Raw genomic sequence first — 20344 nt, 5'->3', positions numbered from 1 at the left:
CACCCTCGCTTCTTAAGTGACAGCTTCTCCCCAGGGAGCAGTAGCTCCCAGGATAATTAATTCCCCTCATATTGTGCAACCACCTGCTTTTAATTCAGTAAAGTTGCCATGTTTGCAAGAGCTACTTCTTATGTGCATCCTCTTGGTTATTAAATGCCAACCACATTTGTTTACAAACAAAACCGAGTTAATTAACTATCACATCTACCAAGAGATGAGAGCAGTGTGGTGTTGGCTCTCAGGTGTGCGCTGCAGGCGGGGTCCTGGCCGAACACTGCAGTTAGAAAGGGGGCCATCTACTCACTCCTGGTCCTGGCCCACTTAGGATTCTTGCAACATCTGGAAATACTGAAACATGGAGGTTTCCAGCAAGGAGCAGGTGACCCAGTGGTCACTGTCCACAGCTCCCTTCCAAGGACATGGATGCCCAGTGGCAAGCTGAAGGGACCCACTCTGGGGATGTAGGCATAGGGCCCACAGTGCCTTGTTCTATCTCCTGCGGACAGAAGGAGCCTTTGTTTTGTTCACCATTGCACCCTCCTAGTGTCTGCAAAAACACGTTCGGGGTGGGGGATCACATGGCAAGATTTAAAAGTCTAATCCTGCAGCCAAGGTCAGGAGTCTGCGCGTGCGGCTTGCAGGAAGGAGGGAGTTGAACTCTTAACTTTAGGCTTCGGAACAGTTCCTTGTACTGGGTATCTTTCCCCGGCCTGTTCATGTGCTGGGACTTCTCATAGAGTGAGGTGCTGTCACCCCTTCGTGACCTCGACCTTCCAAATGATGTCACAATAGGCAGGGGCTGCTTTTCTCCCGCCTCCCTCACAGCTACCCGTGAACCATAGATGAGGAGGTAGCCAGTTTAATGTTTAATCAAAACATTGTTCCTACTTAGAGGCTACCAGAGAGGCAGTACGGAGGACTCAGCTCTGGAAAGGATGGACAGGTTGGTGGCCACACCCTCTTCCCCGGGGCCAGGAAAAGCTTGACCTGTTCGTTCTCTAGTACCGCACAATACACCCAAAAGATGGCCACACTGCCACCCTGTGCTGAGGTGTCCTGCCCCGTCTTTAGGTGTGAACGCTCTGAAGCCCCTGTGTGCTGAGGTGTCCTGCGCTATCTTCTAGATGTACAAATCCTGTACTCCCTGTGCTGAGGTATCCCGTCCTTCAGGTTTGGATGTTGGAGGGCCCTCTATTCTGGGCTATCCCATCTTCCAGGTGTGGACACTCTGGGGGCCCCTTGGGCTGAGGTATACTGTCTTTCAGGCATTTTTGATCCTCACATCCCTGTCAGCTGCTACCATGAGATACACCACAGAAATCAAGAAGTCCCCACCACAGCTCCTGAAGAAGTTTGCAGGTAACATGGAAGAGGATGATGGGGCTGTTTGCATGGAGAATTTGACCCTCGGTGGCATCTGGCTTATCTGACCGAGGGAGGCAGGGAAGTGTGTTTCCAGGTCACTGCAGGGGGCTACCGTGAGATCTCTGAATCTTGAGTCTCCTTACTGAGCAGCTCATGTGGGTTTCTCACATCAGCTTAAGAAACAACAGGGAGTTCGGGGTTTTCGGTTGGTTATACTGTTCAGTACTTTAAAACTCTTATCTCAGAAGTGACTTTTCTAGAATAAGTTCTGTCTTCAACAAAGAAGCACACCTTGCCTCCCCACTAGGTCTGTAAGCCGGCATCAGACACTTGACCCTTGGGTATGGAAGCCACACAAAAAATATGATTTTCTCAAAGGCACACTGACTGTACATGGTATAATTACATTTACTTTAAGTCAGGTAGGAGAACCTTCTAGAGATGCGTGCTTCCCAGGAAGAGCCTTAGGCCAATGGGGACTCATAAGAAGGGGCCGTCTCCTTCCTTCCCTCCCAAGCCTCACTGTTTGAACCTTCCCTTTTCCTCCATGGAGGAGGCGTTCATGCGTTACTGTTGTGCTGCATGGCGTGCAGGAGCAGAGAGGAAACGCGTTCATCCTTTGTTTGTCTCCCATGGAAGGCAGGCCAGGAGCTTTTCTATGGGATTCCCCGAAGGAAAGCCAACTTCTCCCCCAGGGACCGGGAGTGTGAGGAGAGGCTCAGTCATGGTGGGGTTGGGGAGGCACTACGCCATGCTGGGCCCAGGCACCTCCACAGGACAAAGACTCTTAAAAGGACTGGTTGCAATTTCCAATTCAGAACAAGCAAGACATGGAGATGTGGTTGGATTGGGGCCACAGAGAGGAGCAGAAACGGCTGAGCCAATGCTCTGTATGTTTGGCCAGGATCAAGTGACTCTGTTCTCTCCCAGTGGGAAACAGAAGCTACAACAAAGGTGGAGGAACCCTGTCCTTAAGGTCCTTGTGAGCAGCTTCTTGGTCTCTGTCTGCAGCCATGAGCCCCAGGGAACTGTCTTCATGGGGTGGGCATCAGTACCCACCTACCTCTGCAGGAGGCTCCTAGGAGCTGTTGGACACTGGGAGCTGGGATGCCCCACTCCAGGTTTCAGGGGCCAGGTGAGAGGAGACCTCAGGACACAGGCAAGCTGTGTCCTGGGGTAGGAGGCTGTCTTAGGGGTGTGTAAGGCATCCAGGAACTGTTGACCTGCAGCCTAGAGGCAGGAAACAGTCCCTGCTTGGTGTCCAGATTTCCTGGTGGTTCCCAGGCTGTGGACCCATGCTTTGTCTGTCCGCTGGCCACCTAGCTTGGACCACGAGAGGTGAATGGGACCACACTCCTGTTGCCCCTTTCAGCCTCAGAGGCTTTGGGGAAGATGGAGAGAGGTGAAGGTAGGCTTTCTTTCTGCAGTGTCGGAATTTTCGAATAGGAATACCTTTACATTTCAACAGTTGCTGGCAGACTTTGTCCAGTACTTTCGCTTTCCCGGCTAATTGAGCACAGGTTCTTATAATACCAGTTTTCAGATCACACATCACACAGTAAAACATCTCTGTGAATCTATAATATATTATTTATGATCATATATTGATACGCTAATTTCATTATTAATTATATAATAAATTATAAATTGACATCACACAGGAAAACATCTCTGAAAATGTTATATAATATTTATTATTATTATATATTGATAACGCTATTTTTATCATTAATTATATAATAAATTATCTATAAATTAACACCACATGGTAAAACATTTCTGAGTACATTACATAACATTATTTGTTATTATATATTGATATGCTAATTTACTATTAATTATATATAAATTATCTATAAATTAACACCACACAGTAAAACGTTTCTGAGTATATTGCATAACATTATTTATTATTATATATTGATATGCTAATTTACTATTAATTATATATAAATTAACATCACACAGTAAAACCTCTCTGTGAATATTATATATTTGTTATTACATATTGATAATGCTAATTATATTACTATATAATAAATTATAAAATAAAAATAACCATATTAATAATATGTTGAATATAATGTACATTAACATATACTAATATGTAAATTGCAGAAGGGGGAAACTGAGGGCTACATGGGGCTCAGGAGAGTTCGAGGACCTCCAAAGAGGGATGAGAGCAGAATCTGGGGTACTGGGGGAGATGCAGAGGCTCCGGGCCGGGGTACAGTTGAGCTGCAGCAGCAGAGTTGAGCTGCAGACACAAGGTATGGGGGAGACTGGAACAGAGAAAAGTGACACTGAACGGACACCTGACAGCTGAGATGACATCATCAGTCGGCACCCAGCTGAGCCAATGCCGCTGAGACCGACTGCTGGGAGTTCTCCGTTGGTCCAGATGCACGCTGGGGTGGTCAGGCAGCAGGCCAGTGTGGTTCTGCTGCCGCCAGAGTGTGAGGTGTCCTTGAGAGGCGTTACACCTTCCCTGTGGTGTGTCCAGTAAGCTCTTGGTCTGATCCGCAAGCATCATGCATCGCTTTCACCCTGGTTTCTGCCATAGTCGCTGCATACAGCACCCTGGGCACCCCCGGTCTCATCTTGTTTATTTTGAAAAATGAACAGGACAGTGTCCTTTCTACTTTTAGGGGTGAATCAGTCTGTCCAGCCTGGGTGGCTCCTGCCACCTGGCTCTGCTGTTCACCCTGATTCAGAGTCTCCCTTCATCCTCAACATGGAGTCTCTCAGGGCAGGGCAAACCCAGAGCGGGACAGAGCCGGATGTCAGCCCAGGTGGAGGCACAGAGGCTGGCAGGGAAGCACCCAGCCAGTCCACACTGGCCCTGTACGTGTTCTTCTAGACCTTTGCTCAGCCTGGCCTCCTGCCTGTCTCTCACACAGCATCGTGAGAGAGACCCTTGCATGCCAAGCATCTTCTAGGCACAGGCTAGCCAACTCTTAGACCACCCTGTCAGGAGTTAAGATGAGTTCCGAAACAGACACACACGCTGGTGTCTTTCCACGAAGTCAGATGAATCGGTTGACGATTCTACAAGGTTATGTTGTAGCTGCAGTGGCAGCCGTTTACCAGATCCGGGTTTCCTGAGCCACCCCTCACACCACACATCCCTCAGTAAATACATCACCGTGCCTCTGTGTATGGCATGCATGGGGGAGGGGGTCACCGAATAGATACTAAGGGTTATAGGGGCTGTAGCAGAGTTTCCAGAAGTTTCCAGAGTGCCCGATGGAAATGTAGGTACAGTCTCTGTGGATAACAAACCCAAGTCTCAGGGAAGAAGCCGCTGCACTGGGTCAGATCACTGTGGGTCTCGAACTTGAGAGCTGAGCTGTGGAGTGGAGTCTGGCTGCAGAGGTGAGAGGGGAAGACCCTGTCCGGATGACAGACTGGGCACTGGGTACACAGCTAGCTCACCTGGGTAAACAGGCAGATGGACAGACAGCAATTGAGTAGGACCTCGTGTGGGGACAGGACCTGCCAGTCAGACCTTAACTCATGTACTGGTATCAGTTGACAGGCCATTGGGGTATAGCATCTCCTTTTCACTGGGGGTGCAAGGAAGGAAGTTACACCATTCCCTGGGTCTAGCATGTCCCATAAGTTCCTGGGCCTAGTTTCTGTGGTAAGATGTTAACATGTCCACGGGTCCCTACAGTCTCACATTCATCCCAGTGAGCTTTCCAATGGCGCCCTTCCCTTCTGAGGACTAAGTCCTTTGTCAGTCAGTATACACGGTGTGGGTGGAGTCAGACACGTCTGCTGCCTCACGTCTCTGCCCAGTGGTGTGATCCTGTCCCATCCTCAAAGTGGAGTCAAAAGTCACTTGTCAAATGGACTCTCTCTGGGCAAGGGAGTCTGCAAAAACATGAAGTAACTTAGAGCAAGGCCAGGAATGGATCCCCTTGGGGGGGGTCTCTGCATCTTCCCGCTGCCCCTGATGGGTGTAAGTCCCACCCCCTTGTCCAGGCACAGCGTTTTGTGGTCCTCAGGTGGGCTTTCTGCGTGCTTGAGGACAGGGCCCTGGGACAAGGTCCTACAGCTACACTGTGCATGGCTGCCCAAAATGGGGAAACTGGGGAGTGGCGACCAGGCATTCCTGAGACAGGCCAGGCAGAGAGGGCCTCCAGAGCTCTCATTCATATAGGGAAGCCGACCAGAGACAAGGCAGAGGGATGGACATCCTCTTTCTGGCTTAGCCTTTGTCTGCCTGGTGAGTCTAACCTTTCTGTTAAGTTGGTCTGCATATTCAATTAATGCTGCTTCCTTTAATGTTGCCATGACAACAAAATTGTCTCTATAAATGGCTGCACACGGTGTCTATGCCATCGGAGGCCTGTGGTGAGTAAAGTGGACCTAACTGGCTTGTCCAGAGCCAGAGAGACACAGTGTCCACACACAGAACACAGTGACCTTCCATGTCCCTGGTCTCCTGAGTGTCCAGCTTGGCCTTGCATCTCAGCTCTGTGCCCTTGGAGGTCCATCCAGGAGGGCGGTTCAGACACATGACGTCTCTGGGGGAATCGGACTCTGGCACCTGTGTCTTCTAACGAAGGAGACAAGGCAGTGTATGCTCATGTGAGCACACACGTGTGCCTGGGTCTTAACAGTTCAGACCTGGCTGGTGAGCCCCAGGATTCCCCCTCCTTTGTCTTCCTGAGAGTGGGGCTCAACTCCTCTGGCCTCAGGCTGGACGTTGGACCTGTGTGGCTTGTTTACCATTTGGTCCAGTCAGCCTCCACCACCACTGAAGTACCACATTTCCCAGGTCAGAATCAGCGTGTGAGGGAATAGTCTTTCCTGGGTCTTTGATCTCCTTCATTGCACTGGGCCACCATTTCCCCTCCAGTGGGGAGGGGACAGAACTCTCACGGGTTCCATCTTTTATAGTTTTCTTTAGAATCCATTTTTTGTGGGAAGTGACCTGGCCGCCCCGGGTTATGTGTTAGCCCCCTCGGATGCCTGGGTGGAGCCCATGCCTGGCTTGTCTCTGCTAAGATACCTTATCGCCCTATTCCCCAGCGGCCCTTGTATTGTGCTCAGTAATTAACTTTATATTATTTTGTTCAGAATTTTAATCTCTCATCCTTGTTTCAGAGCGAGATTCTCATAATGAATAATTAATAAAGCATAAAACCTCGGTTCAACCCGGCAGACTCCCGGCGCACCCCACCCCCCACGTCCCGCCTTGTTTTCTGCCAAGTCAGTGCTGTGTCTGTGCCTTGCAGTTTGTGACATCTCTCTGTATGACATCTGTGACTACAACGTCACCAGGGACCAGTGCAAGGAGCTCGGATGCTGTTTCTACAAGGGCGTCTGCTACAAGAAAGTTGTCCCCAGTGAGTGATCCAGTCCTGCTCCTTGGCCATTGTTTGCACCATGTCCCTTCCGCCACCACCTCACAAACCTCTGCTCTGGGCTGAGTGGGAGGGGCTTCTCACTACTCTCCTTCCAGGAAAATGTCGGGATGGTGGAGCCTGGGTATGACACTGTCCCTACCAAGACTGCTGCTGGACAAAGGGTGTGGCCGGCTGAAGCCAGCCGAGAGTCTGGTCGGGCGGTGGTGTCTAGCCGAGGACTGAGGGGACATGACCTGACTGGGTTTTCTCCTGAGATCATTTTGGCACCACACTAAAGCACAGTACAGTTCTGAGATCAGGCTTGGGCTATATCCAAGGAGCTGGCTGTTTACTGTGTCCCACCCACCTGCCTGGTTCCTGAAGAGCCATTTCTACACATCCCAGCTATCTGTGAGGAGTGGGAAGGAGTGGGGGGGGGACCATAGAGAACCAGTTTGTTGTAGTGAAGAGCTGTGTCCATTCTACCTCTGGGGTGTTTTCCCATGTCGGGACTTGGGCTTTCTGAGTCTCTAGGATTTTCTAAAGTGCCACTTCCAAACCTTCATCAGCCACATGGTTATTGGCTTTGCAGGCAAACCTTAGGTTACAGTAGACACCCTAGTATATATCGGAGACGCCAGGATTGTGGGGCTGAGGCCAAGGGAAGCTCTAGGCACAGAATAGAAGTAGCCTAAGAGAGGCCATGTATGTTTTGGGTGACATAACTGGAGGATGAGGCTATCTAATTCCCTAGAGCCAGCCAGTTGCATCCTGAGTCCCAGATGCTGCACATGGAGTTGCAAGATTTGTGTGTTTGCCCTGTTGGCATTTCATCTTGGTTAGGTCCAGTCATGTCTTGTTATACCCAGATTCTTCCATTTAGAAATGGACGTATTTTTTTCTGTGCAACGTTTATTCTGAACGACATTGTTGTATGTCGGAAGTATGTAATTTTATTTTTTCACCTTATAGGAGCTCACAGTTAAGAGATTGCCTTTAATTTGAAATGAGATGGTCTTTATTTAGACTTTAAGCTTCTGTGGTTGTTAAAGACCATGGGGCCTTTTGAAGTTGGATTGTATTTTATATTCTGAGATGAAACGAGACATTGGGGAGAAGAAGCAGAAGGTGATGTCTAGGGTGATGTGTTTGGGTATCGAGCTGACAAGTGCAGTTGTGACAGGCCACTCAGTTGTCAACTTGATGAGCTCTAGACTCGTCCGGATGAAAGCATTCGGGTATACTTCTGGGGATCATCTCGGTTACATTCATTGAGATGGAGAGACCTGTCCACAGTGGGTGGCACTGTTCCCCGAGGTGGGATCCTGGACTGTGTGACAGTGACAGTGAGCTGACCACAGGCATTCATCCCTCTCTGCTTCCTGGGTGTGGATGGAGCATGACCAGGTCTGCCTTCTTGACTTCCCCACCATGGTGGGCGACACCCTTGAGCTGTGAGCGGAAATGAATCCTTAAGTTGCATAGTTGGGGTGTTTTGTCCCAGCAGCAGGAGAGTGGCTAAGTGTCCTTCTGCTACTGAGTGTGTCTGGAAAGTCCTGCATTCGGAGCTCTTGAGAAGTAGGAGGAAGGAGCATCCGCAGGACATTTAAGAGGAACTTTCAGTCATCTCCACGTGAGCATGTGAGGCACACTCTGGTGTACTCTGGACCAACCTTCTGGTGATTTTTAAAAAGACGCTAGCATTTTTGTGAGTGCGTATGCCACCCAAGGCTTACACTAGGGCCCTAACCAACCACTTAGTTGAGAACAAGCCATGGTCCCTGTAGCATTTTAGTTGTGGGTTCCTTCAGGAGTCCAGAAAACAGCACGGACTCTCAGGAGCTTCTGTTGGCAAGGGATCACAACATTATGTCATGGCAACAGATACTGACCCTCTGTCCACCTTCCCTGTTAGTAAACACGTGCGTAGGCGCTACTTTTTCTTAACTTCTGACATCTTTGGTGTTAAGAGGTGGGAAGATTCTGGGCAGTGAGCCCTACATTTGGGTTCTCACTGTGCCCTCAAATTATTTCTCATTTCTTTGACATCTTTCTCATTCAAGGCAGCAAATGAAGCTTTGTGCTGTGTAAGTTGTAGGGTTCAGTGACAGGGTATTATGAGTTCTTTGTGCATATAATTCCATGTTATGAAAACCTTTCACCAACTTCTTAAATAGGCTGGTTTGAAGTGCACATTGTGTTATGGCATAATCTGTATTATTAAGAATATGAACTTGGGGAATTAGCATTAGATATTTCAAAAAGGAACTGGGAGCTAGAAGGGGAAGACTTGCTTTCATTCCTCAGTCTTGATTTGGGCACGTTATTTAATATGTCATGTCTTCTAAGTATTTGACTTCAGTTTCTTCTTGGGACTTGCTGAGATGATTTCAAAACTTTTGTTAACTCTGCTGGGGAGACGTTACCCTTGGGAAAATAACCCTTTCTTCTGTCTCGGGAAGAGCAGTCCTAATAGTTGACTCCCAACAAACCACACAGGCGGCTTCTCACAGCCTGATGCTGTGCAGAGGGACACAAAGTCCTGTCTCTTGCTTTTGTTAGCTTGACAGCAGGGCTGAGAGAACACATGTGGAAGGGGCTGGTAATAAAACATGAAAATATTATATGCATCATGCTCACGTAGGGTTCTGATTTTATCATGTGCAAAGGCTCTGGGATTCAAGAACTTGTGGGGTTTTACTTGAAAGCCCCTAACTCAGCCACGAACACATTTCTTTTCATTTGGTTGTGTGTGATCAACATCAGGAACAGGGGGCCCCTTGTGACACACTTTGTGCTGTATCACTTTATGCTATAGTAAGCTGCCCTCAAAGTTCAGTGGCTCAAAGTGACAGCTCATCGGCTTCCCTGGGGCTGCGGTTGGGTGCTAGGGCAAACATAGGAGCCAGGCTTATGTTGTCATAGTCTCTATCAGTTGGAAGGTTCTGGTTCTGGTGAGCCTGGTATGGCCAGTTTTTGGTATCTGCCTTAGGGCTCACATCAGTATGAGATGGAAAGGCTTTCGCTTAACATCACGAGCTGCTGGGTTCAACCCTCCTTCAGCTCTCAAGTTCCACCCTCCTGTACCTCTACCTCCTCCTAGGGAACCTCAAAGTAGTCTAGGGCTTGTGGATCTTGTTGGAATCCTGCTCATTGCCTGGGGGACAACTTGCCCTCTAGCTGTGCTGTGAATTGAACTCTATGTCTGTCCAAAGCATGATTTTTGAGGCTGGTGTACGTGTTCTATCTTGTCAAGAGAGTTGCTCTAGTTTTATTTCTGTCACTGTGACAAAATATGCCAACAAGAAGCAACTTAAGGGTGAATATTTGTCTTTCACTACCAGGTCACATACCCAGGAAACTCAAGGCAGGAACCCAGAGGCAGGAATCATGGAGGGATATTGCTTGCTGGTTCACTCAGGCATATTCTCAGCTAGCATCTTTATACAGCCCAGGATACTTGCCCAGGGGATGGTACCACCCACAGTGGGCTGGGATCCCTTGTATTGATGAACAATCAAGAAAAATCTCTCACAGTCGTGCTAATACCAACTTGACAGTGACAGTTACTCAGTTACTTTTTTGGTGATTCTAATCTGTCAAGTTGACAGCTAACCAGGATAGTCCACCTCTTCTCAAATGGACACACACACACACACACACACACACACACACACACACACAGAGAGAGAGAGAGAGAGAGAGAGAGAGAGAGAGAGATATCTATGGTAATATTAGTATGGTTACATGGTAATATAAAACACAGTCCAATATAAAAGTCCCGTGGTGTTTAAACATTTCAGCACTGAAAAAGTCCAAGGGCTCTGGGGTTGAAGAACATGTGTTGCTCTTTCAGAGGACCCAGGATCAGTATCCAACACTCACAGGGAGTTCCCAACCATCTGTAGCTCCAGTTCTAAGGAACCTAATACACCCTTTTGACCTCAGTGGATACTGAGCATGTACTTGGTACACACACACACACACACACACACACACACACACTCACACTTGTAGGCAAATCACTTATAAAAACAATCTAAAAGACTCCCAGGTTTCTTAAAGGCTCTGAGGTCTCTTAACTTGTGTCTTTTGGCTTCCAAAGCTTTGGGCGGCCACATCTCCCCAGCACTGTCATTTTCAGAAGGTTGCCTTGAATGTTCAGGCCAGTCAGTCACACTCCACACTTGCTGCTGTTCTTGGTGGATACCAAATGGTCCTGGTATCTCCAATATCCTGGGGACTTCACTGCCACGGATGCACCTTCTGCAGTGGTCTCTCTTGCCTTCTCATCGGGGACTCCGACCTGTCCGAGTGGTACCAGACCTCAGCTGGTCTCCCCCAGTCCCTCAGTCTTGCATCTTTCATGCCCTCAAAACAGCATGAATGTGGGTGACTTTTACCCGTTGCCAAGTTCATCCTCCTTGTGAGATGTGGTCTTGGTCTTCTTAGATGTTAACATCTAAGTGTTGACTCGGGGGAATTACTTCCCATGGCGCCAAAGCACCATGGACATTTTCACCTCAGTTGTGCCGATCTCTTATTTGTCGCCAATGATTTCCAGTGATCACAGATTCCCGATCCAAATTTTCTCACAAATAGTGCCTATCGAGTGTTTGAAGCCTCCCGAGCCAGGCCTCCTCTATGGACACTGTGTTAGTCTCAGCATTATTTTCCAAGCTCCCACAGCGACAGCTCATTAAGCTCTGAACACTCACTGGATTTTGTAGCCCAAAGTTCCAAGACCACCTACGATCCTCCAACAAACTAGTCCAAAGACATACGTAATTGCATGGTCAGGTCCTTTACAGCAACATACTACTTAAGTCCTGGTGCCGGTTTCTGTTCTAGTGTCCTTTCTATTGAGGAGATGAAGCATCTTCCAAAAGCAACGTAGGGAAGTAAAGGGTCAATCTGACTTACACTTCCAGGCTGTTATCCATTATTTGGAGAAGTCAAGGCAGGAACCTAGAGGCTGGAACTGTGGAAGGATACTGCTTGTCGGCTCATTCAGGCTTACACACAACTAGCTTTTTAACACAGCCCAGGACCTCTTTCTTAGCGAAGAGAACTACCCATGGTTGGTTGGGCCCGCAGACCGCCTTGATAGAGGCAGTTAGCTGGTTGAGACTCTTGCTTCAGATGAGTCTAGGCTATGCAAATTGATGGTTAATGCTAACTAGGGCAAGAGTCTTTGTAGGTGTGGTTAGTAAAGAGGATGTCACACTGGGGCAAGATGTCTTCAAAGAGAAACGACATGGAAACAGAGAGGAGCCAAAGATCACCCGAAACCACCAGAAGCCATAATGAAGCAGGATGAAGATTCTAGAAGCCTTTGGTGGGAATCAGGTCTGGGAGGTGACTTCATTTTTACTCGTGGTTCCAGACCCGTATAGCAACACACATCTGCTCTTCTAGGGCCCGCGCTACAGAAATGTCCTTGAAGGACATCAAATCCAGCAGACTTGGGTTTTGTTTTTGTTTTTTTGTTTTTTTTAAACCGTTCAGTTAGGGATACCTAAAAGTCATTCAGAGGGAGGTAAGGGTAGGGGCTCAAATCAAGTTGTATCCTTTGAGTTGGATGTTACCAGTAAGATAGTGTCTTGCCCTTGAATGAATGGGAAATAGGGTAGAGAATCATTAAAGCACCAATGACTCTTGTGCCCACATGAGCTGCCAACGTTGACCTCACCCAACTCTGTGGAGGCAAGGTATGGTGGGAGCTAGAGAGCCTCCTCCTGACTGTGAGACTTTATAACATTGATTTTCCCCTCTGGAGACATGTCCAACCAATGTTCTCCTGATCCAGTGGGTTAATGGACTGGCGGGATGACAGTGAGCTGTACTGGATACACAGGACCCCTCTGGGTGGGACTGGCCCCTCTCGACTACTTCGGGTCCAGATTCTAAGCCAGGGCTTGTCTCCCAGTTTACGTGCAGATGTTCTCCACCCTGATTGTGCTGGTGACCGTGATCATCATCATCACCATCATTTACAGGTGGGTGCTCTGAATTCTGTGTGGGAGGAGGAAAGGTTTTGGACGGGCAGACGATCCCTGCTGCCTCCCTCACACATCTGCTGCTGCTCTGGGTACATCTTCCCTTAGTGATAAAAGTGAGTCCCCAGCATTCGCTGGCTGTCTGAGGCCCCAAGAGTTTAGTGCAATGGCTTTGTCAGTCTCTGCAGCCATGGGACCTGAGACCATCGTCTGCTATGGTGACGGTGTTCAAAAACAGTACCTAGGAGGTCCCATGGCTCATGCTAAGGGACAGCTGGGCCCTTTGTCCTTCATCCTTGTGCACTGTTGTGACAAAAATGGCTAAAAAGTCCACCTAAAGGAGGAAGGGCTTATTTCCTCTCAGCCTGAAGGATGGTGTTGCTGGCAGGTAAGGTTGGTCTGGTTGCCCCAATGAATCGAATCTTGAGGTTCTGTTCGACACGCTTTGTCGGCTGCCCCCACACAACACTCAAAAATCTGGGCCGAGGAAGTCTGTGTACTGTGTGTGGCATGCCAGTGTTCAGGACACACTCAGAGGGACACCCTTTCTGTCATTGTCCTGGACAGAGTGAAGCCTTAGACCACAATGCTGGGTTCTGTCTGCAGAGCAGGGCTGATACTCAATTCAGCACCCAGCTCTGGTGTACCTGATGCTCTTATAGCTCTGACCTGTGACTGGCACAAAGCCACGGAGAGGATTTACGCACCTCACCTAGCACCTGCTCCAGCCTTTAGTGTGGCCAACACAGCCTGTCTTGCAGCACGGTGTGAACTTTGTTCCTGGATTTTGCCTTACCAAGATGGAGCTGAGACCATGGAACAGGCTCTGGGCCTCATTCCAGAGTCTGTGTAGTATACAGAGCACAGGGAAGGAGGCAATCAGGGCCAGGATCTTCTGTCTCCTAGCTGCTTGGCTGTGACGAAGCCTTTCTTCCTCAGGCTTGTACAGGAGATTAGAAGACAGATGAAGCTCTCCACGAACTCCACCCCTAAGGCATCTAAGAAACGATCGGCATTTAGGCCTTTCTCTAGAGACCCCTCTGGAGCCCCCTCTAGGTCCCCCTCTAGAACTTCCTCTACGTTGTCTTCTAGAAGCCCCACTACAGCCCCCACTACAGCCCCCACTACAGACCCCGCTACAGACCCCGGTACAGACCCCGCTACAGACCCTGGTACAGACCCCGCTACAGACCCCGCTACAGCCCCCGCTACAGACCCCGCTACAGCCCCCTCTGAAAACCCTCCATGAAGAAGACTGAGGGGCAAGTAGAAGGTAGGCTGGTGTGAATGGTGTCTGTTTCTATTCTTGTGGCATATTCACTGTCTTTGATGGCCCTCAACAGGAATGGCAAACACTGTTTTAGACTGGGTAGGATTCCAATGTCCCCGACTGTGGAGGGTCAGGTCCACAAGAAGACTCCTCCTTCCTTTCCTACCTTGCTTGGCTGGGTCAGTGCATGTCCTGGGAACAGTCCAGTAACCCCTTCACGTTGATCAGTGTCCTCCCTTGAAGCCACTGCAGAGTGAGTGTGGCCGTTGTCATTTGACGCAATGGCTGAAGTGACAGCAGTTCACTACCTGCTCTGGCTCAAGGGAGGCAAAGTCATTTGCTTGTCAGTGACTCCCAGGGGGCTGTGCAGACCCTCTTGCTGCTTTTCCTGGCCCAGAACAAGGTCCAGATTAGAGAAAAGGATGTCCCAAAGGTGGCATCTTGTTGTGGGATGTGGAATGGGGAAAGATCTGTCTCGTCTTAACATTCATCCTCATGCCTTTGGCCTCATGGAAGCCCCAAGGGCAAGTGGGATTGGAGGAGCCTTTCCTGCTAGTCTGGGGATCTAAGACTTCCCGCAGGACACAGGCTTATCTTTTCCTTGGTGCCTCCTGTGTTGACAGGGGATACGAAGGCCTCCTCCTGAGGCTTCAGCCCTCTTGATGTATTGGGAAACAACAGGCCTCTCACCAATTGACTTCTAAGAAAACGCTCGTTATATGTTTATTTTACTCTGAGCCATTGCAAAAATCTCCTAAGGGTGCTGCATGTCTCATCAGGGAAACACTCAGACCCATCCCTCCACCCCCCTTGTAATCTAGCCCCAACGACCAACAGTGGCAGTGCCGCGTCCCGGTGAGCACCTTCAGTGTGTGAGACAGAGAGCATCTGTGAGGAAAAAAAATAAAAGTATTTTCTTGAATGTTGTTTCTTGCTCTTCGCTGCCCCGTGCCTGGCTGTGCTTCCACTTAGGAGAGAGAGGGGGCCTTTGGGTGCAGGCAGGAACTAGAATTAGTTTCTACAGTTCTGCCTGGCATGAGGCAAGGACACAGACAGAACACATAGTCCTTGTCCTGGTCAGGGTTTCTATTACAGCATAAAACATTGTGACCAAGAAGCAAGTTGGGGAGGAAAGGGTTTATTCAGCTTACACTTTCTCCATTGCTGTTTATCACCAAAGGAAGTCAGGACTGGAACTCAAGCAGGGCAGGAAGCAGGAGCTGATGCAGAGGCCATGGAGGGATGTTACTTACTGGCTTGCTTCCCCTGGCTTGCTCAGCCTGCTTTCTTATAGAGCCCAAGACCACCAGCCCAGGGATGGCACCACCCACCATGGGCCCTCCCACCCTTGATCACTAATTGAGAAAATGCCTTCCAGCTGGGTCTCACGGAGATGTGATATCATGTGATAACTCCAGCTTGTGTTAAGTTCACACACAAAACCGGCCAATACAGTTCCCTTTTCAGACTATCCTATGTGGTAGGAGCACTGCTGTGTTGTGACCAGTGCGGGTTTGCACTACGTTTCTGTTCCAGGAAATCATGCAGACACACGTGATGGTTAGCATGTGCCTTTTGTGTTTCCTGAGTGGTGTTCTGTTTTTACCCTATCCACGTGATTTTTTCCCTCCCTCCAAATCGACAAAGAGATCTCAAGGCAGACGCTGGGCTCCTTCCGTAGTTCGGGCTCCTTTAATTAGCCTGCGTCTTCCCCTTTGTGCTTTCTTTTCAGGGTGATCCAATTTTGAACAAAAAAAAAAAAAAAAAAAGCTTTGCACATTTACGACTATTGCACCAATTACGTTCGTGCTATCTTTTCATATTGACGAAGCTGATAAAAATAGAAAAATTTAAGAGTCTCGTATCAAAGAGCAGAGGCCCCTATGCAAAAATTCTTTTGTTCTGTGGCCTTTCTCCACTGTGTGCTCATTAATGCTGAAGGAACCCAAATCTTCCTCCCTAAGGACTGAAGAATCTTATCTCTCCTTTCCAAGCCCATTTTACTGCCATAGCATCTCTGGGCGGATGGATGACATTCATGTCCTTCCTGGGCTGCACTCTGCTCTCGCCAGGTTTATGATTAAAACGGCAAACTCTAGCGGATGCTCGAGACTCCTTCCCGTCCCCGCTTCTCTTTTCTTTTGAGTCATTGTCTTAGGTTAGGGTCTTACTGCTGTGAACAGACACCACGACCAAGGCAACTCTTGTAAGGACAACATTTGATTGGGGCTGGCTTACAGGTTCAGAGGTTCAGTCCGTTATCATCAAGGCGGGAACATGGCATGGTAGGGGACGAGCTGCGAGATCCACATCTTCATCCGAAGCTGCTGGCAGAATGCTGGCTTCCAGGCAGCTAGGGTGACTGTCTTAAAGCCACACCCACATGACACACCCACTCCAACAGAGCCACACCTCCTAATGGTGTTACTCCCCGGGCCAAGCATATGCAAACCTCACAGTCATGAACTCTGGAGTGTTCTTCACCACGTGACCCATTTCATCCCCATCCTATCTCTTCCTCTTCCCTACCTCATAATTATCTCATTTCTGACCCAACCCCCACTCCATGTCCGACCCCAGGCTCTACCCCATGCCCATCCTCGCCCCATCCCATGTCCCCCAACATGCCCCACCCTTTGCATGTCACCTTCCTTCATACTTCTCAGCTATATTCCCAGGAGAATCATCCCTATTTTTCCATAAGGACATTTTCTGATGAGTCCAGTAGTTCCTGGTTTGACTTCTTTCCAAAATTATTCCCGGGGGACTCAGAACAAGCAAGACTCCTGGGTAATTCCTTTGTAGACATTCTAAGGACTTTTACAGATGCTAGCCTTGCACCAGGTGGTGACGAAGCATTTGTGTATCCCCCAAATCAGCACGGTAGTTGCTTTCTTTTCCTTGCTGTAAACGAACTACCAGACAGGAGACAGGGCGTGTTTGTCTTGGTGCCCACTCTTCCGTCATAACAGTAATGGTGGCTAAGTTAGCAGCAGTTGGTAGCTGCAAATTAGGCCTCAGGAGCAGGTTAGCAATCTGAGAGCTCGGGCCAGAAGTGAGACCAGACCATCACTCTCAAAGGTCTACCTCTAGTGACTCGCAATCCCAGGGAGACATTTTGCTCAGGAACCTCAGAGGAAGTCTGAAATGGCACTGTGTAGGAGATGGCTCCAGTGAAGGTGGATGGGGGGCGGGGAGGTTGCAGGGTTGTGTGATGAGAATTTTGTCTCTGTTAGTTCCTACATGTGCAACAGAGGCACACCTGGGACTGAGTTCTCACTGTCTCCCTCGCCATTTCCTGCAGATCAACATGAAGGTGAACTTCTATGAAATAATGCTGTTTAGGTGAATTAATTGTTTTATGGAATTCCTGATTTTATTTAAATAATTTTAGGAAGGTGGTTTGATTTAAATAGTCTTAGGAAGTTAGTGTAGCAATATACATGGGAGGGTGCCATGTTACCTTAACCACTGTGTGTGGGTTGGGAAATGGCATAGCCTTGAGGACACAACCCCTTCACATTCTGGTAAGATCTCTCACTCACCCTGGACTTTCTGATTTGGCAAACCAGAAAGATTCACCTGAGGATCTACCTGTGCCTTGACAGTGAGGGTTACACATATATTCCACTTCACCTGGGTTTTTCTGGGGGAACCCTCTGGGAATCCACACTCGGGCCTGCATGCATGCACAGTAAGCACACTACCTTCAAAGCCATCTTCCCAGATGATGAACAAGGTTGTTGAGGGGGCACACAAACCGCTGGAATCACAGATGGGACTTCTTCCTAGTGACATTTTGAGCTGTGAAATAAAGGACTTGGCCTCAGAACAAACTGCTAATGAGTACAGGGCTTCTCTCTGTGGAGTGCTCTGAAATCAGTGTTGACAGAGGCACGGCGTGTTGAGTGTACAAACCCTATACGAGGATGACGTTTATGCTGCGTGAATTGCATTTTGGATCCCTTCACATCCCCCCTCTCCCCGCTGCACAAAAGGTTTCAGACCACAAAGTGATCAGGCCTCTTACTCAGCTCCCAGAGGACATGGCCCCTGTATTCTCAGAGTTTCCCTTAGGAGAAGGCACTGGGAAGGTGGGCAGGGATGACTATGCACTGATGGACGGGGTAGGCAGGGGAGGGAGAGGGCGAGGGGGCCAAGAACTCTGTCCCAGAAGCAGCCCCATTCTTCTGCATGAGTAGCACAAGTACCTGGAGAAAACCTCATGCCACGTGAAGTTTCGACCCTTGCTGCTGTCTGCCAAGGCTTCACAGTGAAGGAAGTTCTGGAAAACCCTCAAGGTAAGGAAATAATCCTTTCAGGTACAGAGTACCTGGCAGATTATGAATCCGTTGTCCTTACCTGTCAGGGAATGAAGGCATTCATTCTGGTGGTACACACTATAATCCTATCTTTTGATGAAGCGAAGGAAACTTGGGTTTTTTTTAGATAATGAACGAACGTGCTGATCCATCTGGATTCATGCCTGGACAGTGTGGCAAGCTCTAGGTTCGTGGTCTAGGGATATTGGTATCTCAGGACCTTTGCTTCCTTAGGTGGTTTTCAGGATTACAAGCAGGTGGATTACAAAAAGGTACCCTGGCCTCCAGCCTTTGGAGTGATCTTAGAGTTAAAGGTACATGAAGGTCACTGTGGTGGTTTGAATGTCCTTGGCCAGGGAGTGGCACTATTAGGAGGTGTGGCCTTTTGGGAGGTGTGGGAAGTGTGTCACTATGGGGGTGGGTAATGAGACCCTCCTCCTAACCATGTGGGAGCCAGTCTTCTAGAGCCTTCAAATGAAGATGTAGACCTCTCAGCTCCTCCTGCACCATGCCTTCCTGGAGGCTGCCATGCTCCCCTCCCTTGATGATGATGGACTGAACCTGTAAGCCGGCCCCAATTAAATGCTATTCTTATAAGACTTGCCTTGGTCATGGTATCTGTTCACAGCAGTAAAACCCTAACTATGACAGTCTCTATGCCTGATGGCTTTTCCTTCCTGGGCCATACAGGATGGAGGCCCTGTCACTCTGTCAGGGAAATGTCTGTGACCGGAATGAGATTTAAGAAAGTGAGTAAAGTGTGGATGTATGCTGCATGGTCCAGGTATGTGAGTGTGTGTATGTGTGGAGGTCGACTTTGTGAAGGAAAAAATGGGATGGAGAGGAGGCACCACCGGTTCCTGTGGCTCCTCAGAGTCCTTCTCTGTTGTACACACAGCATTCGATCTAAGATGACTCCCGGAACATGGGTGAGACAGCAAAAAGAACCAAGGTGAGGTGGCCGCTGCTTCCCTGTCTTCATGGAAGTCCTAGCAAGTGATAATAGTCTCCCCCCCCCCCCCTCCCCCACTCCTTCTGATTGACCTCACTGGGGAGGGCTTTCACTGGGGCAGGGCCATGATGTGGTGAGATGCGATTGGCCAAGGCTTTAGGAGCTTGGGCTTTTGCTCAAACACTATATATGAGCTTATGTGCTGCACAGTAAACTCAGATCTGCACCCTGGTGCTTGTCCCTGGAGTCTGATTCCTGGGATTTGTCATGTGACTGACCCCCCACCCGCCCCATCCTTCATCCTTTTCCCACGGGCATGTGCAGTGCATACCATCATGACAGAGGGAGCCGGTAATGTGAGTGGCATGGTCAAGGACATGTGGCCTCTTGGGGTCTGAGGAAGGGAGCAGAGTCTTGCTCTGGCCTGGTCACTGAGGGAAGTTTAGGCAACACCTGGGCAGTTGTTTTAGATGAAGAAAGGAAAAGCCATCAGCAAGTATTCATATATATATATATATATACATATATATAATCATATATAATATATACATACACATATCTATATCTATATCATCTATATCTATATCTATATCTATATCTATATCTATATCTATATCTATGGTATGGAAGCCACCAACAGGGGAGAAGGGCAGAGCTCTAGGGATGGGGCGAGAATGGCCTGTGACAATTATTCTGCTTTTGTAGTTAAGATGGTGTAAGACCTTGAGGTAGGTAATAATCTTGGGCCTTCCAGGTAGGGCCAACTTCTGGGGTTCTGAGAGAGGATCCCTCCTCATGCTCTGGGCAGGAGGATGGGCAAGCCTGAAAAAGAGTCAGAGAGGGAGGCTGTGTGAGCCACTGCCAGTTAACCTGAAATGGTTGTCCCCTAGAGTCTCTAAGGAAAGGCACTCTGATGGTATAATAGGGCTTCAACCTCTACACTGTAAAGAACATTTGTAATCGGACAATGGGTATTTGTAATGGGCCAAAAGGGTATGCCATGAAACCGGGGAGTGGAGCTAAACTGACAACTCTATCTAAGACACCAGAGGGCCAAGCACAGTCAGATTAGCAGTGTC

At 48.8% G+C, this 20344-nt stretch overlaps 1 protein-coding gene across 1 annotated transcript; it reads left to right on the top strand.

Moving 5' to 3' along the window:
* The first annotated feature begins 854 nt into the window (after positions 1-854).
* Positions 855-14913, top strand: Tex29 (testis expressed 29). Its single transcript, XM_032919541.1, has 6 exons — positions 855-943; positions 1072-1154; positions 1266-1359; positions 6612-6722; positions 12652-12721; positions 13661-14913. The coding sequence occupies exons 2-6, from the start codon at positions 1125-1127 to the stop codon at positions 13968-13970; spliced, it is 615 nt and encodes a 204-aa protein (XP_032775432.1). The 5' UTR covers positions 855-943; positions 1072-1124; the 3' UTR covers positions 13971-14913.
* Positions 14914-20344: the final 5431 nt, after the last annotated feature.

The sequence above is a fragment of the Rattus rattus genome, chromosome 13 (assembly GCF_011064425.1).
Source record: "Rattus rattus isolate New Zealand chromosome 13, Rrattus_CSIRO_v1, whole genome shotgun sequence".
In the NCBI taxonomy this organism is placed as follows: domain Eukaryota; kingdom Metazoa; phylum Chordata; class Mammalia; order Rodentia; family Muridae; genus Rattus; species Rattus rattus.
The sequence above is the reverse complement of the archived record's forward strand: the minus strand, read 5'-3'. Positions and strand labels throughout refer to the sequence as shown.